This window comes from Ictalurus punctatus, chromosome 23 (genome assembly GCF_001660625.3).
Source record: "Ictalurus punctatus breed USDA103 chromosome 23, Coco_2.0, whole genome shotgun sequence".
In the NCBI taxonomy this organism is placed as follows: domain Eukaryota; kingdom Metazoa; phylum Chordata; class Actinopteri; order Siluriformes; family Ictaluridae; genus Ictalurus; species Ictalurus punctatus.
In genome coordinates, this window is record NC_030438.2 from 1,073,682 (window position 1) to 1,094,476 (window position 20,795).

General features: G+C 37.1%; 1 protein-coding gene across 1 annotated transcript in view; it reads right to left on the reverse strand.

Moving 5' to 3' along the window:
• Nucleotides 1–5,072: 5,072 nt before the first annotated feature.
• The window catches only part of pou6f2 (POU class 6 homeobox 2), a 69,230-nt gene continuing 53,507 nt past the window's right edge, over nucleotides 5,073–20,795 (reverse strand). The window contains exons 5-7 of the mRNA XM_017452855.3: nucleotides 15,917–16,073; nucleotides 11,722–11,890; nucleotides 5,073–6,499 (exon numbers count right to left, since the gene is read on the reverse strand). Of these exons, the coding sequence (XP_017308344.2) occupies nucleotides 5,995–6,499; nucleotides 11,722–11,890; nucleotides 15,917–16,073 (831 nt within the window). The 3' untranslated portion in view covers nucleotides 5,073–5,994. The remainder of the gene's footprint in view (nucleotides 6,500–11,721; nucleotides 11,891–15,916; nucleotides 16,074–20,795) is intronic.

The following is a 20,795-nucleotide window of genomic DNA, read 5'->3' on the forward strand; positions in this document are numbered from 1 at the left end:
TTATACTATACAGTTATACAGTTAATAGTTTAATTAAACAAACACATTTTATTAAACCCATATGCATATAATATATGTTCTATATATCCTTTACTATCCCTGCAGGTATATGGAAGGTCTAAAAAAACACAGATGGGGAAAAAAATGTTAAAATGCCACATACACCACCACAGGATTGCAGCAATAATTAAAAAAAAAAGTATTGCTAGGCACTAAACAAATAACAGTATCTTCAATCTTCTATCTGTCTGTTTAACGTCAGTGATTATAGACCTTGTTTATTAATATAAAATCCCTTGTTTCTGCTTTTTTCTGCTGGTCTATACACATACACCAAAATAGTAACCTAACCCTTATACAAAACTGAAAGCTTCTGTCAACTAATTAATAATTACTGTATACATCATAATGATTATATGCTTAAGAAATTATTAAAATTGTTATAGGCCAATACAGTAAACAGTATAAATACTGTCCAAGTCAAACACATTAATACTACAATATATTTATTTAGTATTGTCACCTGCTTTACAACCTTTCTAGTCTCATCTGCTTTCCAGTGGTTGTAGACCTTGTCCAGATATATAAGACCCTCTGCTTGTGTAGACTGGATTCTCATTAGCTGATCCAAGTGGTTGGTCTCAAGATAGTTTCGTGATTTTGCCTTGATACGATTCATCAGAATGAAACCGTGTTCACAGTCTGCACTAGACGCTTGGAACGTACCACAAATGTCAATCAGCTGAACAAGCTCAGTGAACTCCTCACTTTTTAGTGTCCGGGTTACCATCTTAGCAAATGGCCGCAGTGCTCCCATCTTCCATTTTTCTTTAATAGTGAACTTGAAATCCTTGTACTGCTGACAGATACACTCTATGGCAGACTTGCCCGTTTGTTTTAAAATACCTTGGAACTTCTCTGTTAGTCTGGTTACTTCACTTGCACCATGTTCAAAATCAAGTGTTAAATCCAGTGTTTCTAGGTTAAAAGCAGACCATTCGTTAAGTTCACCTTCAGATAATCGAGTATCAAGATGGTCACAAACCTTAATTGCGCAGAGAGGGGCAAACAGGGTACTGAAATTCTTCACGAAACGATGGAAGAAGTTTGTGAAGCCTAAGAACCGCTGGACTGCCCAGACCGACGTTGGCTGAGGCCACTCCTTGACCACTTGGGTCTTTGCCCGATCCAGTCTCAGCTCCACACAAGACACAATAAAGCCCAAGAATGAGATGTTGGTAATGTGAAACTGTGACTTTTCAAGCTTTACGTATAGGTGGTTCTCTAGGAGGAGCTGGAGAATCCGGCAGACATGAACCACATGGTCCTTTAGTGAATTGCTAAAGATTAGAATGTCATCGAAATAGACAAATGCATAGTGGTTCAGGGTCTTGCGAAGGACCAAATGAAGCACTGGAAGACCGCTGGTGCGTTCATCTGACCAAAAGGCATTACGAGATACTCGTAATCAACTGACGGTGTGATAGAAGCGCTTTTCTGTTCATCCCCTGCCCTCAACTTTTCGTTTTCGTTTGTTTGAGAGTCAAGATTTTGTTTGTTTGCATACTGGTATATTTATTTGTTTAGTTTTGGCACAAATTGAACTCCATATAACTGTCCAGTTTCACTGAAGTGCCAACAACCATGCCACGGTCAAAGTCACTGAGATCACATTTAACAGATAACACAAGGCTGTTAGGAATTACCTGCAAAGACAGAAGTGTGACAGTCAAAGCCTCCTAAAGAACTGTGGCAGATTCTCCAAGTTACCATGTTACCATGTTAGTAAAACTTACCAGCCAATGTCCTTATAAAAGTGCACCTGATGATACTGATGCGTTTTTAAAAAGCAAAGGGTTGTCACACCTAATATTGCCTTTGTTTATTACTGTTTACTCTTCATTTATTAGATTTGTTAAACATAGAAGCATTTAATTTCATTACTTTTTGAAGGTATCTTTGTTTTACCACATTTCTTTGCATGTGCCTAAGACTTATAAATAAACTCTTTAAATCATAGCTATGAAGACAATGAGATCGGGACTTCGGTAGTTTGGGGAGGTTATTTGTTACTATTTCTCATTATGTCCAGCTGTGAAATTCATTATGGAAAGTGTGGCATCCTGTTAAAGTAGTAATGTAGTGGCAGAATTTAGTAGTCTACTGTGAGGAAAAGCTTGCATTCTAAGACAACCCAGTGGGCAGTGATGACTGGTTCTGTACTGACCTGAGAGCAGCTTAGGAGACACATCTGACATAGCTATGATATAAATGTGCGAGTATGTGCGAGAGCATGATGTAATTGTAAGTGTTGATGGGGGAATTTTATTTAGACTATTTGTAACTGCAACAAGCCAAATCCGCTTGCTAGTTGATCAGGTCAGGTTACAAGCTCTTCAGTCGACTATGCATAGGCATTTCAAATTTACATTGTTTTAATTGGTGTATTATTCAGTGCTACTCATTAACAGCACAACATGAACATGGTAACGTTTATTATTAACTATTCATGACATTTGAGATTGTACTGATATTGTATCATCTGATGTTTAAACCGAGTCGGAGTTTATGGAAAAATGGAAGAATAACATAATGGAGATTTCAATCGAGCAATCGTACACATTCCGCATTGTGAAATAGTAACTATGAGACATTAATGTGGATCTCGGTATAGTTTTGGTCCTGAGCATGAGTATCAACAAATCAGATGTTTCATGTCAAACAGTTGTTTATTATTAATTATGGTACAAATAAATGTAACAGATCTGAAGCTGTTCAGGAATACACAAAGTGCAGCTTTACTGACCAAACATATATTGCTTTATATATATGTACAGTTTTCATAAAATTTAAAGCAGGTTTATCAGCTTTGGTTTCGAGGTGTTCAGTGTCACAACTTTTCACTCTCTCTCTCTCTCACTCTCTCTCTGTGTGTGTTTGTGTGTGTGTGTGTGTGTGTGTGTGTGTGTGTGTGTGTGTGTGTGTGTGTGTGTGTGTGTGTGTAATCAGTTCAAGACAATTGAGTTCGGTCACAAAGCTCTCCTTGCTCCCTATTATATAGGGCAATTCCAGTCACAGTCAATAAAGTTCATCAATGTAAATCACATGGGGGGCAAACAGACAAACAAACAAACAAAACCATTACAATAATGTCTAAAATGTTCTATACACATGACCCTGGAAACCACAGCATGAAAGATAACTGGTAGACTCTCATTCTCTTTGAGAACCTACCATGACTAGTGAAATCTACTTACACACATTTACACAAAGCCACAAGTTGCTGTTCATTTCTTGTCCTTCTAAAAACTCACTACTCACTGCATACACGTACAGTCATGAGGTAATCTTGATGCTAGACTTTATGCTTCTTCCATTCATTTTCCTCAAACATTTCAAATATTTAAAGATTGTCAGCAACATTTAGCCATTTCTCTGTACAGTGTGCATATTACAATTGAGCTTTGGTCCAGCATTGAAAAGATGAGCAAAGGCAGAACTCATTTCTTTGTCTCTTGGTTTAAGTTTTTTTTCTTTCCCCTTTTCTTTTCTTTTCTTTTCTTTTTTTTGGTTACAGCTTCTTTGTTAAACCTCTGTATGATATACCATGTCTGCAACCATGAATCCCAGGCTAGTCAGATGAAAATGAAAAAGGTTTGTGATTATAAGTCATAACTAGAGCAATATACATCTAATAAACCTAATAAACTGACAGCTCAATGTATTGCATTAAAAATATCTCCTTGAAACCAAACACAATACATCATTTACTGTAGTTCATGATGACAAATTAAGATGAAGTGAGAATTTTTTTTTCTCAGAATTTTGCTGATTTGGAAAATGTTAAATCTCTCTCTCTTTTTTTTCTATTTCTTTTGCTTGAATAAAACCTTGGACATGATTGGATCAAATCTGATTGCTGGAATTATTACATTTATTATTCCTCTAATAAATACCTTTCTAACTTTTCTGTAATAGAATTACTTCCAAAGCTTGCTAGCCAGAACAATATTTTCATTGCTTTATGGATTAAAACAATATTGAAAGAGTAGTAAAGCAAAAACTTTAAATGTTCATTAAAAAAAAAAGTTTTAACCTTTATAATTTATAGTGTGGCATCCTAGTTATATGTTTTGCACTTAATTATAAAAAATGTCATCATTCTCATTTTAACACTTCCATATTTTAATAGTAACTCCTTTTTTTCATGTAAACAAAGTTGTAAGCTAAAATTAAACATGTAAACCCACACAGTTTGGCAAATAATAGGGTTATAAAGTGAAACATTATTATTTGTGTTATGGCCTGTGGCAGTCATTAGTCAGTTCAACCTGATTTCTCACCAGATTTCGAAGAAGGACAGAGACAGTTATAAGAAAACCAACTGCTTAACCCGAACCTGAACCATTCATAACTTCTCACGAGTTGCCTCACTCAGTTTTTCTTTTCTTTTTCTTTTCTTTTCTTTTCTTTTTTTTTTACACATTTGTTTCCAAAAGTTTTTTGTCTAAAGCAACTTCACTCCCTCTGCTTCTTGCAGATATTACAATCATGTCATTTAAATTTGTAATTTAACAAAATTGTGATTTTATTAGTACAAATGAATATTTTAGTGTTCTTCAAGCACAGAAATCTTTAATGACTGCTGAAGAAATAATATTCTGTCATGTAACAACAAAATGAAAGAAAGCACAAACTTAATGCAAGTATATGCAGGTAATGCAAGTATAGTACTTGGGTTGTAGTACTTTTTGTTCTGAAGCTCAATCAGTATTTGCAATAGTGTCATTTCAACAAATTGCAAATTCATAAGACTTTATATGAGACAACTCATAAAAATACACATGCATGTTTAGGCTAGCTAGCTTAGCGTGTCATTTGTATAAAATCAAACAAATGACCCCACTATTTAGAATTCCTATCAATTTTGTGAGAGAACTGGTTGTTCATTTTGGTAACGTTGTGTTTTGATCACTTTTTTGTCTAACAAATACAGTGCAAAGTTACAACAAACCTACCAAATAATAAAGTTTAAAAAAAAAAAAAAAAAAACATTCACGAAAATGATAAATCGTAGCAATGATCTCATTTAATTTACCACTCATTGGTTTTGTGCTGCAAATCATGCAGTCCTGAAGCCATTGTTGAGACAAAACATTGAAAAATGTCATCACAGCAAAAGAAGAAAAAAAAAGTAATGTTTTTGCCCATGTATAGTCCTTGGGCTAGAGCCCATGTCCTTGGGCTGAAGAATGATGTTCTTTGGCTAGAAGGCTTTGGCAATACAATGACATACTGTAGTTTAAGTCACAGCTGCAACAATGTGGGTTCTGCCATATCGACCACCTTTGACATATAACCCATTCTTCCAGAGATTAAAAAAAAAATCGTTTAAATGATAGTTTTACAAACAGGAGTGAGGTGACTAAAGAAAGGACCACAGGTATATGATGTGGTCATCTCTGGGACAAAATTTCCAAAGAGTTTGTGATTTCAATTTAAAGACAAAATTATCGTAATATTTACATATAAACCCAAGTGAGCAAGTGAGACAAAGATAATTTTACACCCTCCCACCACCCCACTGCCCCTACACATAGATCTTCTTTTCCTTTTTGGTCAGTACAAATGTAAAAATTTAGAACACATTTACAAAAAACAAACAAACAAACAAAAAAACCCTTCAGGAATCAGACACATCAGACTTTGGTTGTAGTAGTTTTATAGCTGTCCTTGATTTAGGTGTGATCTCTAGTGTAAATTCTCTGCTTTGTCCTGGATGAGGACTGCAAATTTGTAAGCGTTTAGACTTTTTTTTTTTTTTTTTTTGCTTAAATCTCTTCACTTCAATGTCATTACAGCACTGCTATTAACATTTCTATCCTGGTTGGTGGTCCATCACAGTACAATGTTAGAAACGTCCAGGTTTTTAGTGTCCAGTCGAATGAATCATTGGTAAATGGGTCCAGTTTTTCTCACATAAGTCCATCTGATCTATGGATGTTCTTCCAAAGGGTCAGCCAGATGGTCCATAGGTGCGACAGCCCCAAGCTCTGGCTGTTTCAGCCTCTTTATTGTGTTTTTAAGCGCCTGCCTTTTATTGCAGAACCAGACACGCACCACCTCACGGTCGTAGTTCAGTTTCTCAGCAATCTCGGTCATTTCCTGGCCCGAAGGGTGTGTGTTCTTCTCGAAGTGGCTGTTAAGGATCTCCAGGGCCTGTGGCGTGAAAGAGGTCCGGCGCTTGCGCTTTTTCGATGGCTCACTGCCGATAAACTCGGTCAGGTTCTGCATGCCCGAGCGATGGCGGGCTTCTGCCTCAGCCATCCAGCGCTCCAGCACAGGCTTAATCTTCTGGGCGCTTTTTGGCGTGATGTCCAACTTCTCAAACCTGGCAGGATATAAAAGGCCAGGGTTCAGTTTGCCTGTCAGACTGCTAGCTATAGTGCTCTCTTGGGCTTCCTGTGGTAGGAAAAAGTGGCTTCTCAGGATGGTGTGTCTGGGGGAGAATTGAGAGAGAACAAGCTTACTTCGGCTGCCCCGACTGGGCGAACGGGGTTTGCTGCCTGACCCAGTTTCTCAAGAAGGGTCTCCTGGTCCAAGCTGCCAATGAGACAGAGAGTTTCTCTTATGCCACTTTCTTGTTGCATCAGCACTTGTATGCTGAGAAATCTACTTCCACTAGGGCACGTGTTTGTAACACAGCCTTCTTTCTGTGCTAGTTCCCTTTGTAACTCTCTGTGCTCAGTTTGCAGTGATGGACTGAGGAGACACTTCCACAGACTGAAAAAAAAAAAAAAAATCAGATGCTCCAAAATTATTCAGCACCTGACTGCTATATTTAAACAATTTAAGTGGGTTTAAACTCTGATGTTTAACTCAAATGCACAATGATTTAAACATAACACACTGAAGTATATTACCTCATTCAATATTCCCTCTTTCCCTAAGCAACAAAATGTGCATTTACAAGTAAAAACATTATTTATTCACATTTATGGCTTAAATTATTGACTATAGTGCACAACCATTTTAATACACAAGTTCTCTTCATCTCCATCCATGCCAACTCTGGCATCCAGTAAATGTTTAATATTAATACATTTTCATCCCCCAGTTTTGCATATGCTTGCAAATACACTTCGTTAGACTTTGGAAACTTGAATATTTTATTATTATTATTATTATTATTATTATTATTATTATTATTATTATTAGGCATGTGTGTATGCATGGTCCCCTGTGATGGGTTTATTCCACACAGTGTTCAAGTGGCTCCAAATCCACTGCAACCTTGACCAGGATTAAGCAGTTACTGAAGATGTATGAATGATGATGATGATGATGATGATGATATTATTATAATTAAAAATTTCTGTGAATGTTATTGAACTTTTTTGTAAATATATTATACATATTTACGCCATAGTGCACTACTGTATGTTTATTTTAATGAAAGAACACCAGTCTATTTCACCCCAAACCAGCACTAACTATATATTATAAATTAGCAATATAATACGCAATAAAATTACCATATAAAAACATTTGTGGACTACAGATAAATTCCCTACACAGACGTGGGGATCTGCTTTGACAACAGGTGTGTGTAAATACTTAGGACATGTCACTGGGACTAAAGTCATCTTTTTATTTCAGCTTATTATTCTCCGATCTCAGGTTTTGGTAACACTGTTCATTGAGGTTCCCTTAATGAAATAACAAAGTAAGTTAACATATGTATAGTAATTGATATTTGTTTAAATGTTAACATAAATACACCTGCACTGACTAGTGTTTAATGAATTTACACAAATGAATTCATAGCACGTTCCTGAATGTTGTTGAACTCTGGTTACTACTAACATGTTCCTTAAGGTGTAGGTTCAGACTGTGGATTTAATTTTACTCTCTGATGGTGTGAATATTGGTTAAAGCAGATTCTTATTTGCTTTATTATTTAAAATTTTGTTACTTTGTTAATTGTACTTAACAAAGTGTGCTAAAGTTCATGGTTTGTTCATGTTAAGTGATGTGTCAATTAATGAACCTTAATGTAAAATGTTACAAATATTTCTATTTTTTTTAATCATGTTTATTAAGAAGTTGAGCAGAGCACATAAGATCACACTGGGGGAAATCATTTTCTTCCACGTTAGTAAAATTGATAATGTCAACAGCAAGTAAAAATAACAAAACCTCTTTTAGAGACTGTTCACAGGCAGAGCCACTCTAATATAATTGTGTGTTTGAGTGTGTACAATAGTGTACGAGGGTGTTCACTAAGCAGCTTACACCTGTCAGACAGGCCGAGAAAAGCCTAGCAGAGGGAGAAGAGAGATGAGTCCCAGACTCCTACAAGGATGTCTTTGACGGAATCTTAACTGGCAGTTGAGGAGAAGCCTGGAGCAGGGGCAAAGGCCTCTGCTCTCAGGACCCCAAATGCAGCAAGACACATTTTTTTTTCCCTTAACACAAGGATGAGTGACAGCCCTATGTGAACACTGGACAGAGGAGTTAACAAAAGCCAGAGATTTGGCATAGTGGAGTCTTATTTATTCATTTATGAGCATATTAGCATTTTGTCTTTTGCGTGAATCTGTGGCCCTTTGTTGTTCTTATGATGAGAATAGTGTCATATTACAAGCCACACTATAATAGAACTGGAATTAAGCGGGGAAATGGCCCATTGGCCCGAAAAAGTCCAAACTACACACACATAAACCAAGAGATTATAATTTTTTAAAATAAATATTTTTAAATGTAAAGTTTCATTGACCTTTTTATAACTATATAGCTATATACTGTATATTTATCTTTGTAAATAAGTGTATGAGTGCTAAAATACAAGATGCACATGAGAGACAGTCTTCCAATTCTCTTATGTATACACATCAGTGTTAAGCACTGTTTCTACCTAATTTGTTTGGCAAATTATAACCAGAACCTAGTACATGAATCATTCATGTTAGCTGGTGTTTCAGTGTGGGTTAATGTTGTACATTCATGTGGCTTAAACGTCTTAAAGCGAATCCCATCTCGAAATTATGCAGTGACCATTTTGGAAGTGTTCATGCGCATCGTTGCATCCTAAGTAGGATTTGTGTTGCAGATGGTTGTGAATCGTTGCATGTAAGAGAAAGAGAATTTGATTACAGAATATCGTATCCATGCTTCCTACCAATTGATACAAGTGAATTAGTAAATGTTATCCATATAGAAAGCTATGCCATGTTAATATTTGTATCATTAGTGGAGTGTTAAATGGACACTAAGATTCATTTGAAGGTCTTCAGTAGATTCACCAATCTCTGAGCTTTTCGATTCATTAGCTTTGATCATGACTGACCACATCCCTTATGTGACTGTTGGGGAATGTAGTAAGAATGTTTTTCCCCAGTGTAAGCTCTGAGAGATCAGACAACATGGAGACATCTGTCAAGCTGAGTTTGACTGAGCACAGAGTATAAGAGCCTCAAGAGCCTACACAGAAAAAACAACAACCACCTCATCCTTATCCTCCTTATCTTTGTTGATGTTAACCAAAGGAAAGCATGTGATGTCTGCTGTTAAACTCCACGACATAGATCAGTCTGTCATGTCCAATGTCATACAAATAAACGAGTAATTAAATAAATAAATAAAAGCTCCTGTCTCCTCTCTAAAGAACCTAGATGAAAGAACATGGAGTAAAAGCTTCACACTATCCATTTATTTGGCAACGTAATGGCTTTTAATGTATGTTTCCTAAATATCTGAATTATGTATTTGGGAAGTATAAATAATTCATGCAGAATTTCTGAGACTTTAAACATTAGTTTGAAGCTTTATAATTCCCCGCCAACTCGCCCCTCAGTTCTGTCACACTGTTTCAGGTTTTATTCGCGTTTGATGTTGATGGGATGAAATTTTAAAAATTGCATGACATCGCTGTGACACATAAACAGAAGCAGCTCATCATCATGCCCTAAGATTTCAGCAAAGATCGTCTTAAAAAGAGAAAACTATTTAACAAAGTTAAAATGTGCCACAAAAAATCTAATGTGTGAGAGCATCTGAGCCCAAAGATATGAATTTATCATGTGTAAGGTCTTTATATCAAGCCTTTAGATTTCAGATGTATATGTGATGGGCATTTGTTATTATGACCAGCTGTTTCCCACAGCAAAACACCGGCCCATAGGTAAGTCTATCCAAACTCATATGATTAATTTATGCCAACATGAGCCATAAGGTCTGATAAAGGAGTACAAATAATGGGAATAATGGATTTAAAAGGCTTCTAAGGTGATTTATATGGCTTTTTGCTGAATATTTTGTCAGTAGTTTTTATGGGACTCAGAACATTAAAAGCCTAGTTCTGTCACGTTCTCTTTAGCTAAATCCATGAGGAACACATGTAGACCTTAGTAATTATTAACTGCTTTAAGTGCTTCTTGTAATACTGCTAATACATTTTGCATACACTCAGTAACTTAACTCTCATATATATACACAGGACAGAGCAAAGAAATCTTAGGATCTTACATCTATTTCAATATGAATACAGGCCTACACTCTTAATCGGAGCATGGAGTAGGTACGAATTCTTATTTTACGGACATTATGGAGAGTTTATTTATACTAGCACATATAGTATTTTCATATATATTGATTTTCCTGGGTATTTGATAACTGTCAGTATTTTAATTTCATTTTATTTATTCATTGTAATGTAATTGGTTATACAGTATTCAGAATGATTGAGGAGGATAAAAATGTTCAATGTTAATGACTGTTCATTAATAATGTTAAATAGTCAAATCTCTCAGCGACCAATAAAATGAAGAATGTTTATAAAATCATCTTATTTATGACCAAAATTCACATCTTCCCCCACGAATGTACATTTTATTTTTCCAAAAATTAGTTATATCCATCCTTGGATATACCATCTCACATGCTAATGATAGGTTTACCAATGATGGACTTGGTAAGTGGCTTCCATCCATCCATCCATTTTCTGTACCACTTATCCTACACAGGATCATGGGGGATCCTGGAGTCTATCCCAGGGGACTCATGGCACAGGGCGTGGGACACCCTGGATGGGGTGCCAGCCCATCACAGGGCACAATTGCACATACATTCACACACTATGGACAATTTAGAGATGCCAATCAGCCTACAACACATGTCTTTGGACTGGGGGAGGAAACCTGGAGGAAACTTCTGAAGCGCGGGGAGAACATGCAAACTCCACTTGATAAGTGGCTAATGTTTCACAAAAACAGTAGTGTTTTAATCCATTTTTTCTTTAGGAATTTATCACTTGCCTTTTAAAAATGATTATTCTTCATTTTACCCCTCGTATCACTGCTATCAAAAGTAAGACAGCCCCAGTGACTACGTCAGTACACATGCTACTGTATTATATGTAGCCAGAGCATCATCATAACCTATACATCAGATTTAGAGATAATAATGCTGCTCTGCCTTTTTTTTAATGATTGCATTAGGCAGTGCAGATGAGTCGACATAGAAGTTTTTACGTTAGGGTTGGGTAGGGTAATTATCAGGGTTTGGGTGTTTTTGGTGTTGATATAATTGTACTGTAAAGTAACTTTCGTGTGTCTCAACTTACACTGAGAGAGGAATACCCCCAAACTCCATATCTCAAATGCAAAACTATCAAACTAGTTTTGCAACCTGTTGTTTTGTGCAGCACATGGCCCTGCTTACCTGCAGATGGCGGATTGGCTGTAGGCAGGCCCCTCCGTGGCGCTGAGAGCTTGGCCCACCTGAGTTTGCGTCAGACCCAGAGACAGACGACGGATTTTAAATGCTTTGGCAAATTCTCGGATCTCCTCCAGATTCACACCATCCACTTCACTTGGAGCAGTTTGAGGGTCTGAGAAGCATATAAAAACGAGCAACGATAAATATTAAAACATAGAATCTTGAAATTAGGTATTTTGTTTAATTATCCTATTCAATAATTATCCTATTTAATTATCCTATCCTATAAAAAAAAAAAAAAAACATTCTGAAATAATGTCGTCAGGAGGGATTTAAAGGAGCAAAATTTTTTATTTGACTCGTGATACTGAAATTCGTAACTGTATACTGTACATATATCTATCTATCAGAAGGCAACGGATATACTCAGTGCTAAATTGAAAACTTTAGCATGCAAGCATCGAATATGTGAGCCTCTCATCTCGCAAACCTGCAAAACAGAGATTTGAAAAATCCCCTTGTTCGTTTAAAATTCCTCCCTTATCCTAAATTAACTGGACAATGCATTCAATTCCAGTGTTTTCAAGAATGCAAGTTAATATTTCCTGGATAAAAGAAATCGTTTACACTTTGTACATAACAGTTTGCAAGTCAATGAAATATGTTTTGTGTTGTATGTCACTGTAGTCCTGCTTAGCATTCCACTTATGTAGAGGAAAAAGTTTGGCAGATTAAATTATTCATGTTGGTCATTATCAATGAATTATTAAAGAATCCTCCGGGCATATTGAAGGTAAAAACCTACTGAACCGACCCCTTGTCATTCCTCATAAGTAAATGTGATCTTCAAACATGGAGCAGTACTCGCCTCTGCTCTGGCCCTGTAATGTTTAATAGTGGAGATGAAGATGAAGATAAATGACTTATATTTAGCAAGACATACTGAGTTACAATCAAACACATTTAAAGGTAAACCCGAGCAGTTCCTTTAAGATATGACTGAATGGCTGTCCTTTAGCTTAAAAATAACAAACAGCACCAAGATGCAATTTCATGTTGTCTTTGCTGCTTCTCCATTCTTTGAGTGAGACAGATGCTGTGAAAGTAGAGCTATTAGGCTAACTAAGAAAATAATAATAGTGTGACCTTCTGCTGCAATGCATGCCACCTATCAGCTTATTATTTTTAGTTAAGTTGTGTGGTGTATTAAGGTTTATTAAGGTTTATAAAGGTTTATTGAGGACAGGTGACTTGTATTCTATATAGTTCTGAGAAGTGCAGGTTTTTCTGAACTGAAATCTGTCTCTATTCTTGTACATATTGCAGGCAGAATTAAAGTTATAACATTTTAAAATCTGTTGACCTCCAACAGTGGAGTAAATTTGCATTCAAAGGAATTTCCATATACAGAATCGGCACAGACATTTTGACATCCTGTATCTGAATAGAAATTGAATTGATTAGGCTTATGTATGTTTGGCTACTATATCACTCAATAAAAAAAAATAAAAAAAAAAGACTTAAATCCAAGCTCAGAATTGCGTGCAACTGAGACACATGTCTGTTAAAGACAAATGCCACCATATGTTTCCAACTCGCACACAATGGTCTGATAGAGCTTGAGTCTGTGGTTATGTCTCAGTAAGTCTCGATAACTACTTTCAAATTCAGTATTAACTACTCAGTTAGCTAAATGGTTTATTGTACTGAAGGTGAGAAAAACAGAAGGATCTCTATGGGAAATATAGTGCATTACATATGCTGGAAATGTCTATTAAATACCATATGACATTACACAACTTTTTTTATTATTATTATTGTTTTATTTTTGCAATACACTAAGGACAAATTGATTGTTTACTCAACTAATAACTCTGAATGTATACTCTTGGTTTGGTCCCTGGGTTTCACCTGTGACATCACCTGCATTTGTTGTTAAAAAGGATAAAGCAACATGAAGACCAGAGAGCTGTCTATGGGAGAAAATCAAACCATTTTGAAGCTGAGAAAAGAGGGAAAATTTATCAGAGCCATTGCACAAGCATTTGGCATAGTATGTAAAACAATTAGGAATGTCCTGAAAAGGAAAGGAAATCAGTGGTGTACTGAGTAACCAGACATGCAATAGATCAGCCAAGGAAAACAACACCAGCTGATGACAGAAACATTGTGAGAGCTGTGAAGAAAAACACAGGGCAGGGGTGAAGATATCACAGTCCACCGTTCGAAAAAGACTTCGAGAGCAGAAATATAGAGCCCATACCACAAGATGCAGACCACTCATCAGTAGTAAGAATTTGAAGCTAGATTGGAATTTGCAAAGAAATACAGAGATGAGCCACAAAAGTTCTGGAACCAAGATGAACCTCTACCAAAGTGATGGAAAGGCCAAAATATGGAGAAAGTAAAGATCTGCTCATGATCCAAAATGTACAAGCTCATCATTCGAGCATGATGTCGTGGCTTGGGCTTGCATGACTGCTTCTGGAATGGACTCACTAATCTTTATTGATGTGGAATTCAGAAGATTACAGGAACATTTTGTCTGCTAATTTACAGAGAAATGCATCTAATCTATTTGGGAGGAACTTCATCATGCTGCAAGGCAATGACCGAAATCACACTGCCAACACAACAAAGGACTTTATCAGGGGGGAAAAGTGGAAGGTTTTAGACCGGCCAAGTCTCCAGATGCCTTTGAAACCAGACCTTTACCACATTAAGCATGCATTTTACCTCCTGAAGAGAAGACTGAAGGGATAAAACCCCCAAAACAGACAACTTAAACAGGCTGAGGTAAAATCCTGGAAAAGCATCACAAAAAAAGTATGCAACAGTTGATGCAACAGGTTATGTCAGTGGGTCGCCGGCTTGATGCAGTTATTATAAACAAGAGATAAGCAACCAGATATTAAATGTTATTTACTTTAGGATGATCTGTTCCAATACTTTTGCTCACCTAAAAACTGGGTCGTCTGTCACCAAAGGTGCGACGTTCAAAGCTGTTTAACACATCCAGATATAAAAAAAAATACCCAGAAATGACATCTGAAATCCTGATTCATCGTCTCATTTTCATCTTTTGCTCTCAAAAATAATGTGACTTCAGTATAGTGAACACAAAATAATTGGCCTTGCTGTTTCAGTACGAATATAAATGTTATAATACCATGAATCCAGATAAATATTGGAAATATTGACGTAGTGTTCTTATTCTTTAGAGAGATCTGAAAATATAAAGCCTTCATTCATTCAGTCCGATCATAGCAAACATTCAGCTTTTTGTAGCTCTGGGTCACTGATTTTTCTTACTTTCAACCTCTGTTCTCCAGATTCGTGCCAGACAAGGATGCTGTGACAAATACAGTGTGGCATACAAAGCTGCACCATGGCAGCAAATTGATGAAATGAATAGAGAATGCCAGAGGTATTACATACATTTTGACACAGAAGAAGGGGGGAAAAGAAATATGAAACAGACCATTGGCTGTGTTTGCAACAAGTCGATCAATGGCAACTTCCCTTTTATTGAATTCAAAACTCCATCGCAGATGCCTTTGAAACAGGTTTAAGGCAATTGCCTGTGACAAATGAGAATTTATCTAAGTAAAGCAGTTTTTTAAAGAGACGCCGGGTCTGTGACAGGCAGCAGGGAGTGATTTATATGTGGTGGCTAAGCAACTCCGCACACAAGCCTCTGTTTATGACACATACACTTTTTAATGCACACGGTCACAAAGAAAAGTGCACAAAAACAATCCCAATACTGTTCGGCTCCAGACAAAGACAGGAATAAATATCAGTACAATGTTCGGCCATGTAGATGGCAGACCTTGATACACGGTTTCAGAGTTTCAAAGCTCTCTGAGTTCTTTGTATTCTGTTTTTTTGTTTTGTAAAATTTGTATTCAGACTTTCATTGGTGTATTTGAGCACCACAACCTCTGTTTGCTTTACAATATTCAAAACATTATTTCTTTTTAAGCCTTCAAATGCATACATAGCTAGGCCTGTTATAATCACCATTTCACCAACCAGTAATTGTATCCAAGATTTCACACAAGATGTGTGTGTGTGTGTGTGTGTGTGTGTGTGTGTGTGTGTGTGTGTGTGTGTGTGTGTGTGTGTGTGTGTGTGTGTGTGCGTGTGTGAGCACACGGATGGACTGTATGTGAGAGGGTGAGCTGTTTGTACTCACTGCTAACCAGCTGCCCCACGCTGAGTGCTGAAGATGAGGATGAAGATGTCGAGGAGGATGAAGATGCTTGGCGGAGAGGACTCTGGCTGTGGGGCATTCGCAGCAGGCCTGGCTGAGACACGGGAGGAGGCGGCTGGGCCTGGGCAGCCTGGGACAGCTACGGAGACACACATACACACATGCAAACAAACGCACATAGGAACTGTAAGTAGCAGAGACAGTGGCAATTGTATGAGTGTACCAGTGTGCATGGTTAAGTTAAAGATGTAGATAAGAAAGACCAGGAATAGCTGAGATGCCAGTTTTATAGTTTGTCACTCTCATCTCTTATACACACAATGTAATAAATGTAGAATCATTACCATGCCTTTGCTCAAGCATAAACAGGTGTGCACCGAAATTTAGGGAAAAAAATCATTCATCAGCCACTTTAATGACCCCTGGTCATTCATGCAATTGTCTAATCACCCAATCATGTGGCAGCAGTGCAATGCATAAAATCACAGAGATACAGGTCAATTTTACATAGAAAATATATACACAATGTGGCCAAAAGTATGCGGACATCTGACCATCGAACATCCTAATCCAAAACTCAGGGTATTAAGATATAGCTGGTTCCCCCTTTGCTGTGAAAATAACATCTCTGGGAAAGCTTTCCACTAGATTTTGGAATGTGGCTGTGGGGGTTTCTACACATTCACCCACAAAAGCATTAATGAGATCAGGCACTTCTGCCAAGCAAGGAGGCCTGAGATACAGTCAGCTTTTTAATTCATCACAAAGGTGTTAGTGCGCTTGAGGTTAGGGCTCTGTGCAGACCACACGAGTTGTTCCACTCCAACCTTAGCAAAGGATATATTTGGGGATCTCTCTTTTTGCACAGGTGAATTTTGTGAATTTTATACATGATTCATGTATTTGTGTCGGGCATGCAGTTTAATTTTTCAGATTGATCTGAATATGATGCCATGAATAGTTGTTGTTTTTTTCAACATGTGTTGAAAAAAATCATTACACATTTTATATATATATATATATATATATATATATATATATATATATATATATATATATATATATATATATTCATAAGCTCTTGTGAAAAACTTAGGTGTCAGTCTCTATGGGGTGACTGCAGTATTGCTGTTGCAGCTCCTAGATAAAGATTTAAACTAGATGAAATGCTAGTTCTGGTTCAAACTTTTTTTAAACTCTGCTGTCATATACACATTAAAAATGCACAATGGGGAGGCTGGCGTATTCAGCATTCTGTGCTTAACTTGAATCACAGACGCTCCAGTTTAGTGAAAGAAGTTACCAGAATTCTACTGGTGCTGTACAGGTTGTCATTAGGAGCGGTGTGTCAAGAGCATAAAACTGATATATTCATGTTATATACACAGTTGATTTGCTTTTACAAGATCAAGACAATGCAGCTCTTGGAGAAGAAAACGTAGGTTGGCTTCTTTGTGCTAGTCCCTAGTGCTATTAATTATACTCTGCAGAGACAGTGTGTGTGTGTGTGTGTGTGTGTGTGTGTGTGTGTGTGTGTGTGTGTGTGTGTGTGTGTGTGTGTGTGTGTGTGTGTGTGTGCTGCTGTATGTTTGGATGTCAGAACAAGTGTTGCATATACTGTCAGAACTGTCGACAGCTGCTGGAGAATTATCCCGAATCTGCGGTGTTCGCACATAGCCAGTCGTGTTTGACAGCCATAAATTATCTGGGACACAGAAATGGTTGGCGTTTTAGTGTGCACACAAAACCATAAACATTATTACAAACACATTAGCGTGTTCGCACGAGTGATCAAACAGCCTATGAAAATGACACACAGCACCTCCCAGAGAAATGAGATTAACCTGGGTGCATTTTTCCACTGAGTGACTCTAAATCGTGGGGTGGGATATGGACAAGCACTATTTGTCTGTAGTATATATCAGTAGTGTAGTGCAGACAAATGCCTCTGTGTGTGTGTGTGTGTGTGTGTGTGTGTGTGTGTGTGTGTGTGTGTGTGTGTGTGTGTGTGTGTGTGTGTGTGTGTGTGTGTGATAGTGTTAGTGATAGTGTCACACACTATGAGTAAGTAAATATGTACAAGGCACAAAAACACTCAATTATTTTTCACATAATTTAATCCTTTTCTCTTGCACACACTCAAACACGCACACACAAATCCACACAGACTGGCACACAGACCTGCCTGTCTCTTACTACACAGACACACATAAACCCAAAAATGTCCTACTATTTATTATGAGCTAAGGAAAACTCTCTCTGTCTCTCTTTCTCTGTAATCTAGTGCTGTCAGGAGCGTAACTGAGGCAGAGCACCAACACAATAGCATCTTATTTTTATGTGCTATGAGCATTCTTAAGTCTTTTTTTTTTTCTTTTATATCTGTGATGCAAGAGGAAGGCAGAAACTTTTTCTTCAGTTTTAACTGTACGTCATAAACTTTAAATGCACTTCATGCTTGTGTTTTTTTTTTTTTTTTTTTTTTTAAATCTATATAATATAAAGAGTGGGAGTCCTTCAAATTGGCCTTCAAACTGGTTATAGGCTTCAGATGGAACAGTAAAGGCATCGGGAGAAATAAGAACACAAGACATGACTCACTTTCTCTATTAAACTGTGTGATTTTCTAATAGCACATACAGTATGTCTATATAATGTGTATTGGTATGTTTTAAGCACCTCGGTACAGAGCATTTCAAAATGCTGTGATTAGCTTCATTATCATGATCTTATTTCAATTAGAAGGGGATGCCTAGGGTGATTTTGTACACTCCTGATATGAAGGTATCATATCAAACTTATCTAAGATACCATAATTTTCTAAATGTGAAAAAAAAATGAAGAGAAAGATAAAAAAAAAAAGCATTACATGCATTTTCGCTCTACAAGACTCTGCCCAAGAGACAAGAATGTTCTTTCTTTAACTGACATTATTTAGCACATTAGTTAACATGAACAATCAGGAACTTCAGCATTAATACCCCAGTAGCATTAACAATGTAACTAACAATTGTATTAATTGTTTTTTCTTTATTTCAAATAACAACCAAAATAAGCCAAATAATTGACATCTGCATTAACCAATGTTCATCCCATCACTGAGTAAAATGAATAACCAATGAACCAACAGCTTAAACAACATGATTGGAGTTGTTACTGTAACGAGCAAAATTCAGGACTGAGGCTGAATAGCAAGTTTATTTACATCTTGAGACCAGAGTTCTGTAATTTACCAACATTTAGGAACAATTTTTCTAATTTTTGCACTATACGATACTACAGTAAAGTGATGTGCTGTAGTGATATACTGTAGTAATGTACTGTAGTGATATTCTGTAGTGATGCTCTGTATATGTAATGTACCAATTTATTGTAGTGATGTACTGTAGAAATGTACTGGCAATATACTATAATGTAATATACTATAATATACAATAAATGTAGTGGTAATATAGTAATTTTCGGTATTGATATACTGTAGTCATTTATGTAGTGATGTACAATAGCAATGTACTGTAGTGATGTAGTGATGTAATGTAGTCATGTATTTTAGTAATGTACTCTAGTATTGTACTGTAGCAATGTATTGTGTACTTTAGTAACTTACTTTTGTAATGTACTGTAGTGACACACTAGTAATTTACTGTAGTGACAGTGTAGTGATGTACTGTAGAGAGGTAGTGTAGTGATGTACTGTAGTGAGGTAGTGTAGTGATGTAGTGAGGTAGTGTAGTGATGTACTGTAGAGAGGGAGTGTAGTGATGTACTGTAGTGAGGTAGTGTAGTGATGTACTGTAGTGAGGTAGTGTAGTGATGTACTGTAGAGAGGGAGTGTAGTGATGTACTGTAGTGAGGTAGTGTAGTGATGTACTGTAGAGAGGGAGTGTAGTGATGTACTGTAGTGAGGTAGTGTAGTGATGTAGTGAGGTAGTGTAGTGATGTACTGCAGAGAGGTAGTGTAGTGATGTACTGCAGAGAGGTAGTGTAGTGATGTACTGTAGTGAGGTAGTGTAGTGATGTACTGTAGAGAGGGAGTGTAGTGATGTACTGTAGTGAGGTAGTGTAGTGGTGTACTGTAGTGAGGTACTGTAGTGAGGTAGTGTAGTGATGTACTGTAGTGAGGTAGTGTAGTGATGTACTGTAGTGAGGTAGTGTAGTGGTGTACTGTAGTGAGGTAGTGTAGTGATGTACTGTAGTGATGTACTGTAGTGAGGTAGTGTAGTGATGTACTGTAGTGAGGTAGTGTAGTGATGTACTGTAGTGAGGTAGTGTAGTGATGTACTGCAGAGAGGTAGTGTAGTGATGTACTGTAGTGAGGTAGTGTAGTGATGTACTGTAGTGATGTACTGTAGTGAGGTAGTGTAGTGATGTACTGTAGTGAGGTAGTGTAGTGATGTACTGTAGTGAGGTAGTGTAGTGATGTACTGTAGTGAGGTAGTGTAGTGATGTACTGCAGAGAGGTAGTGTAGTGGTGTACTGTAGTGAGGTAGTGTAGTGATGTACTGTAGTGAGGTAGTGTAGTGATGTACTGCAGAGAGGTAGTGTAGTGGTGTACTGTAGTGAGGTAGTGTAGTGATGTACTGTAGTGAGGTAGTGTAGTGATGTACTGTAGTGAGGTAGTGTAGTGATGTACTGTAGTGAGGTAGTGTAGTGATGTAGTGAGGTAGTGTAGTGATGTACTGTAGTGAGGTAGTGTAGTGATGTAGTGAGGTAGTGTAGTGATGTACTGTAGTGAGGTAGTGTAGTGATGTACTGTAGTGAGGTAGTGTAGTGATGTAGTGAGGTAGTGTAGTGATGTACTGTAGTGAGGTAGTGTAGTGATGTACTGTAGTGAGGTAGTGTAGTGATGTACTGTAGTGAG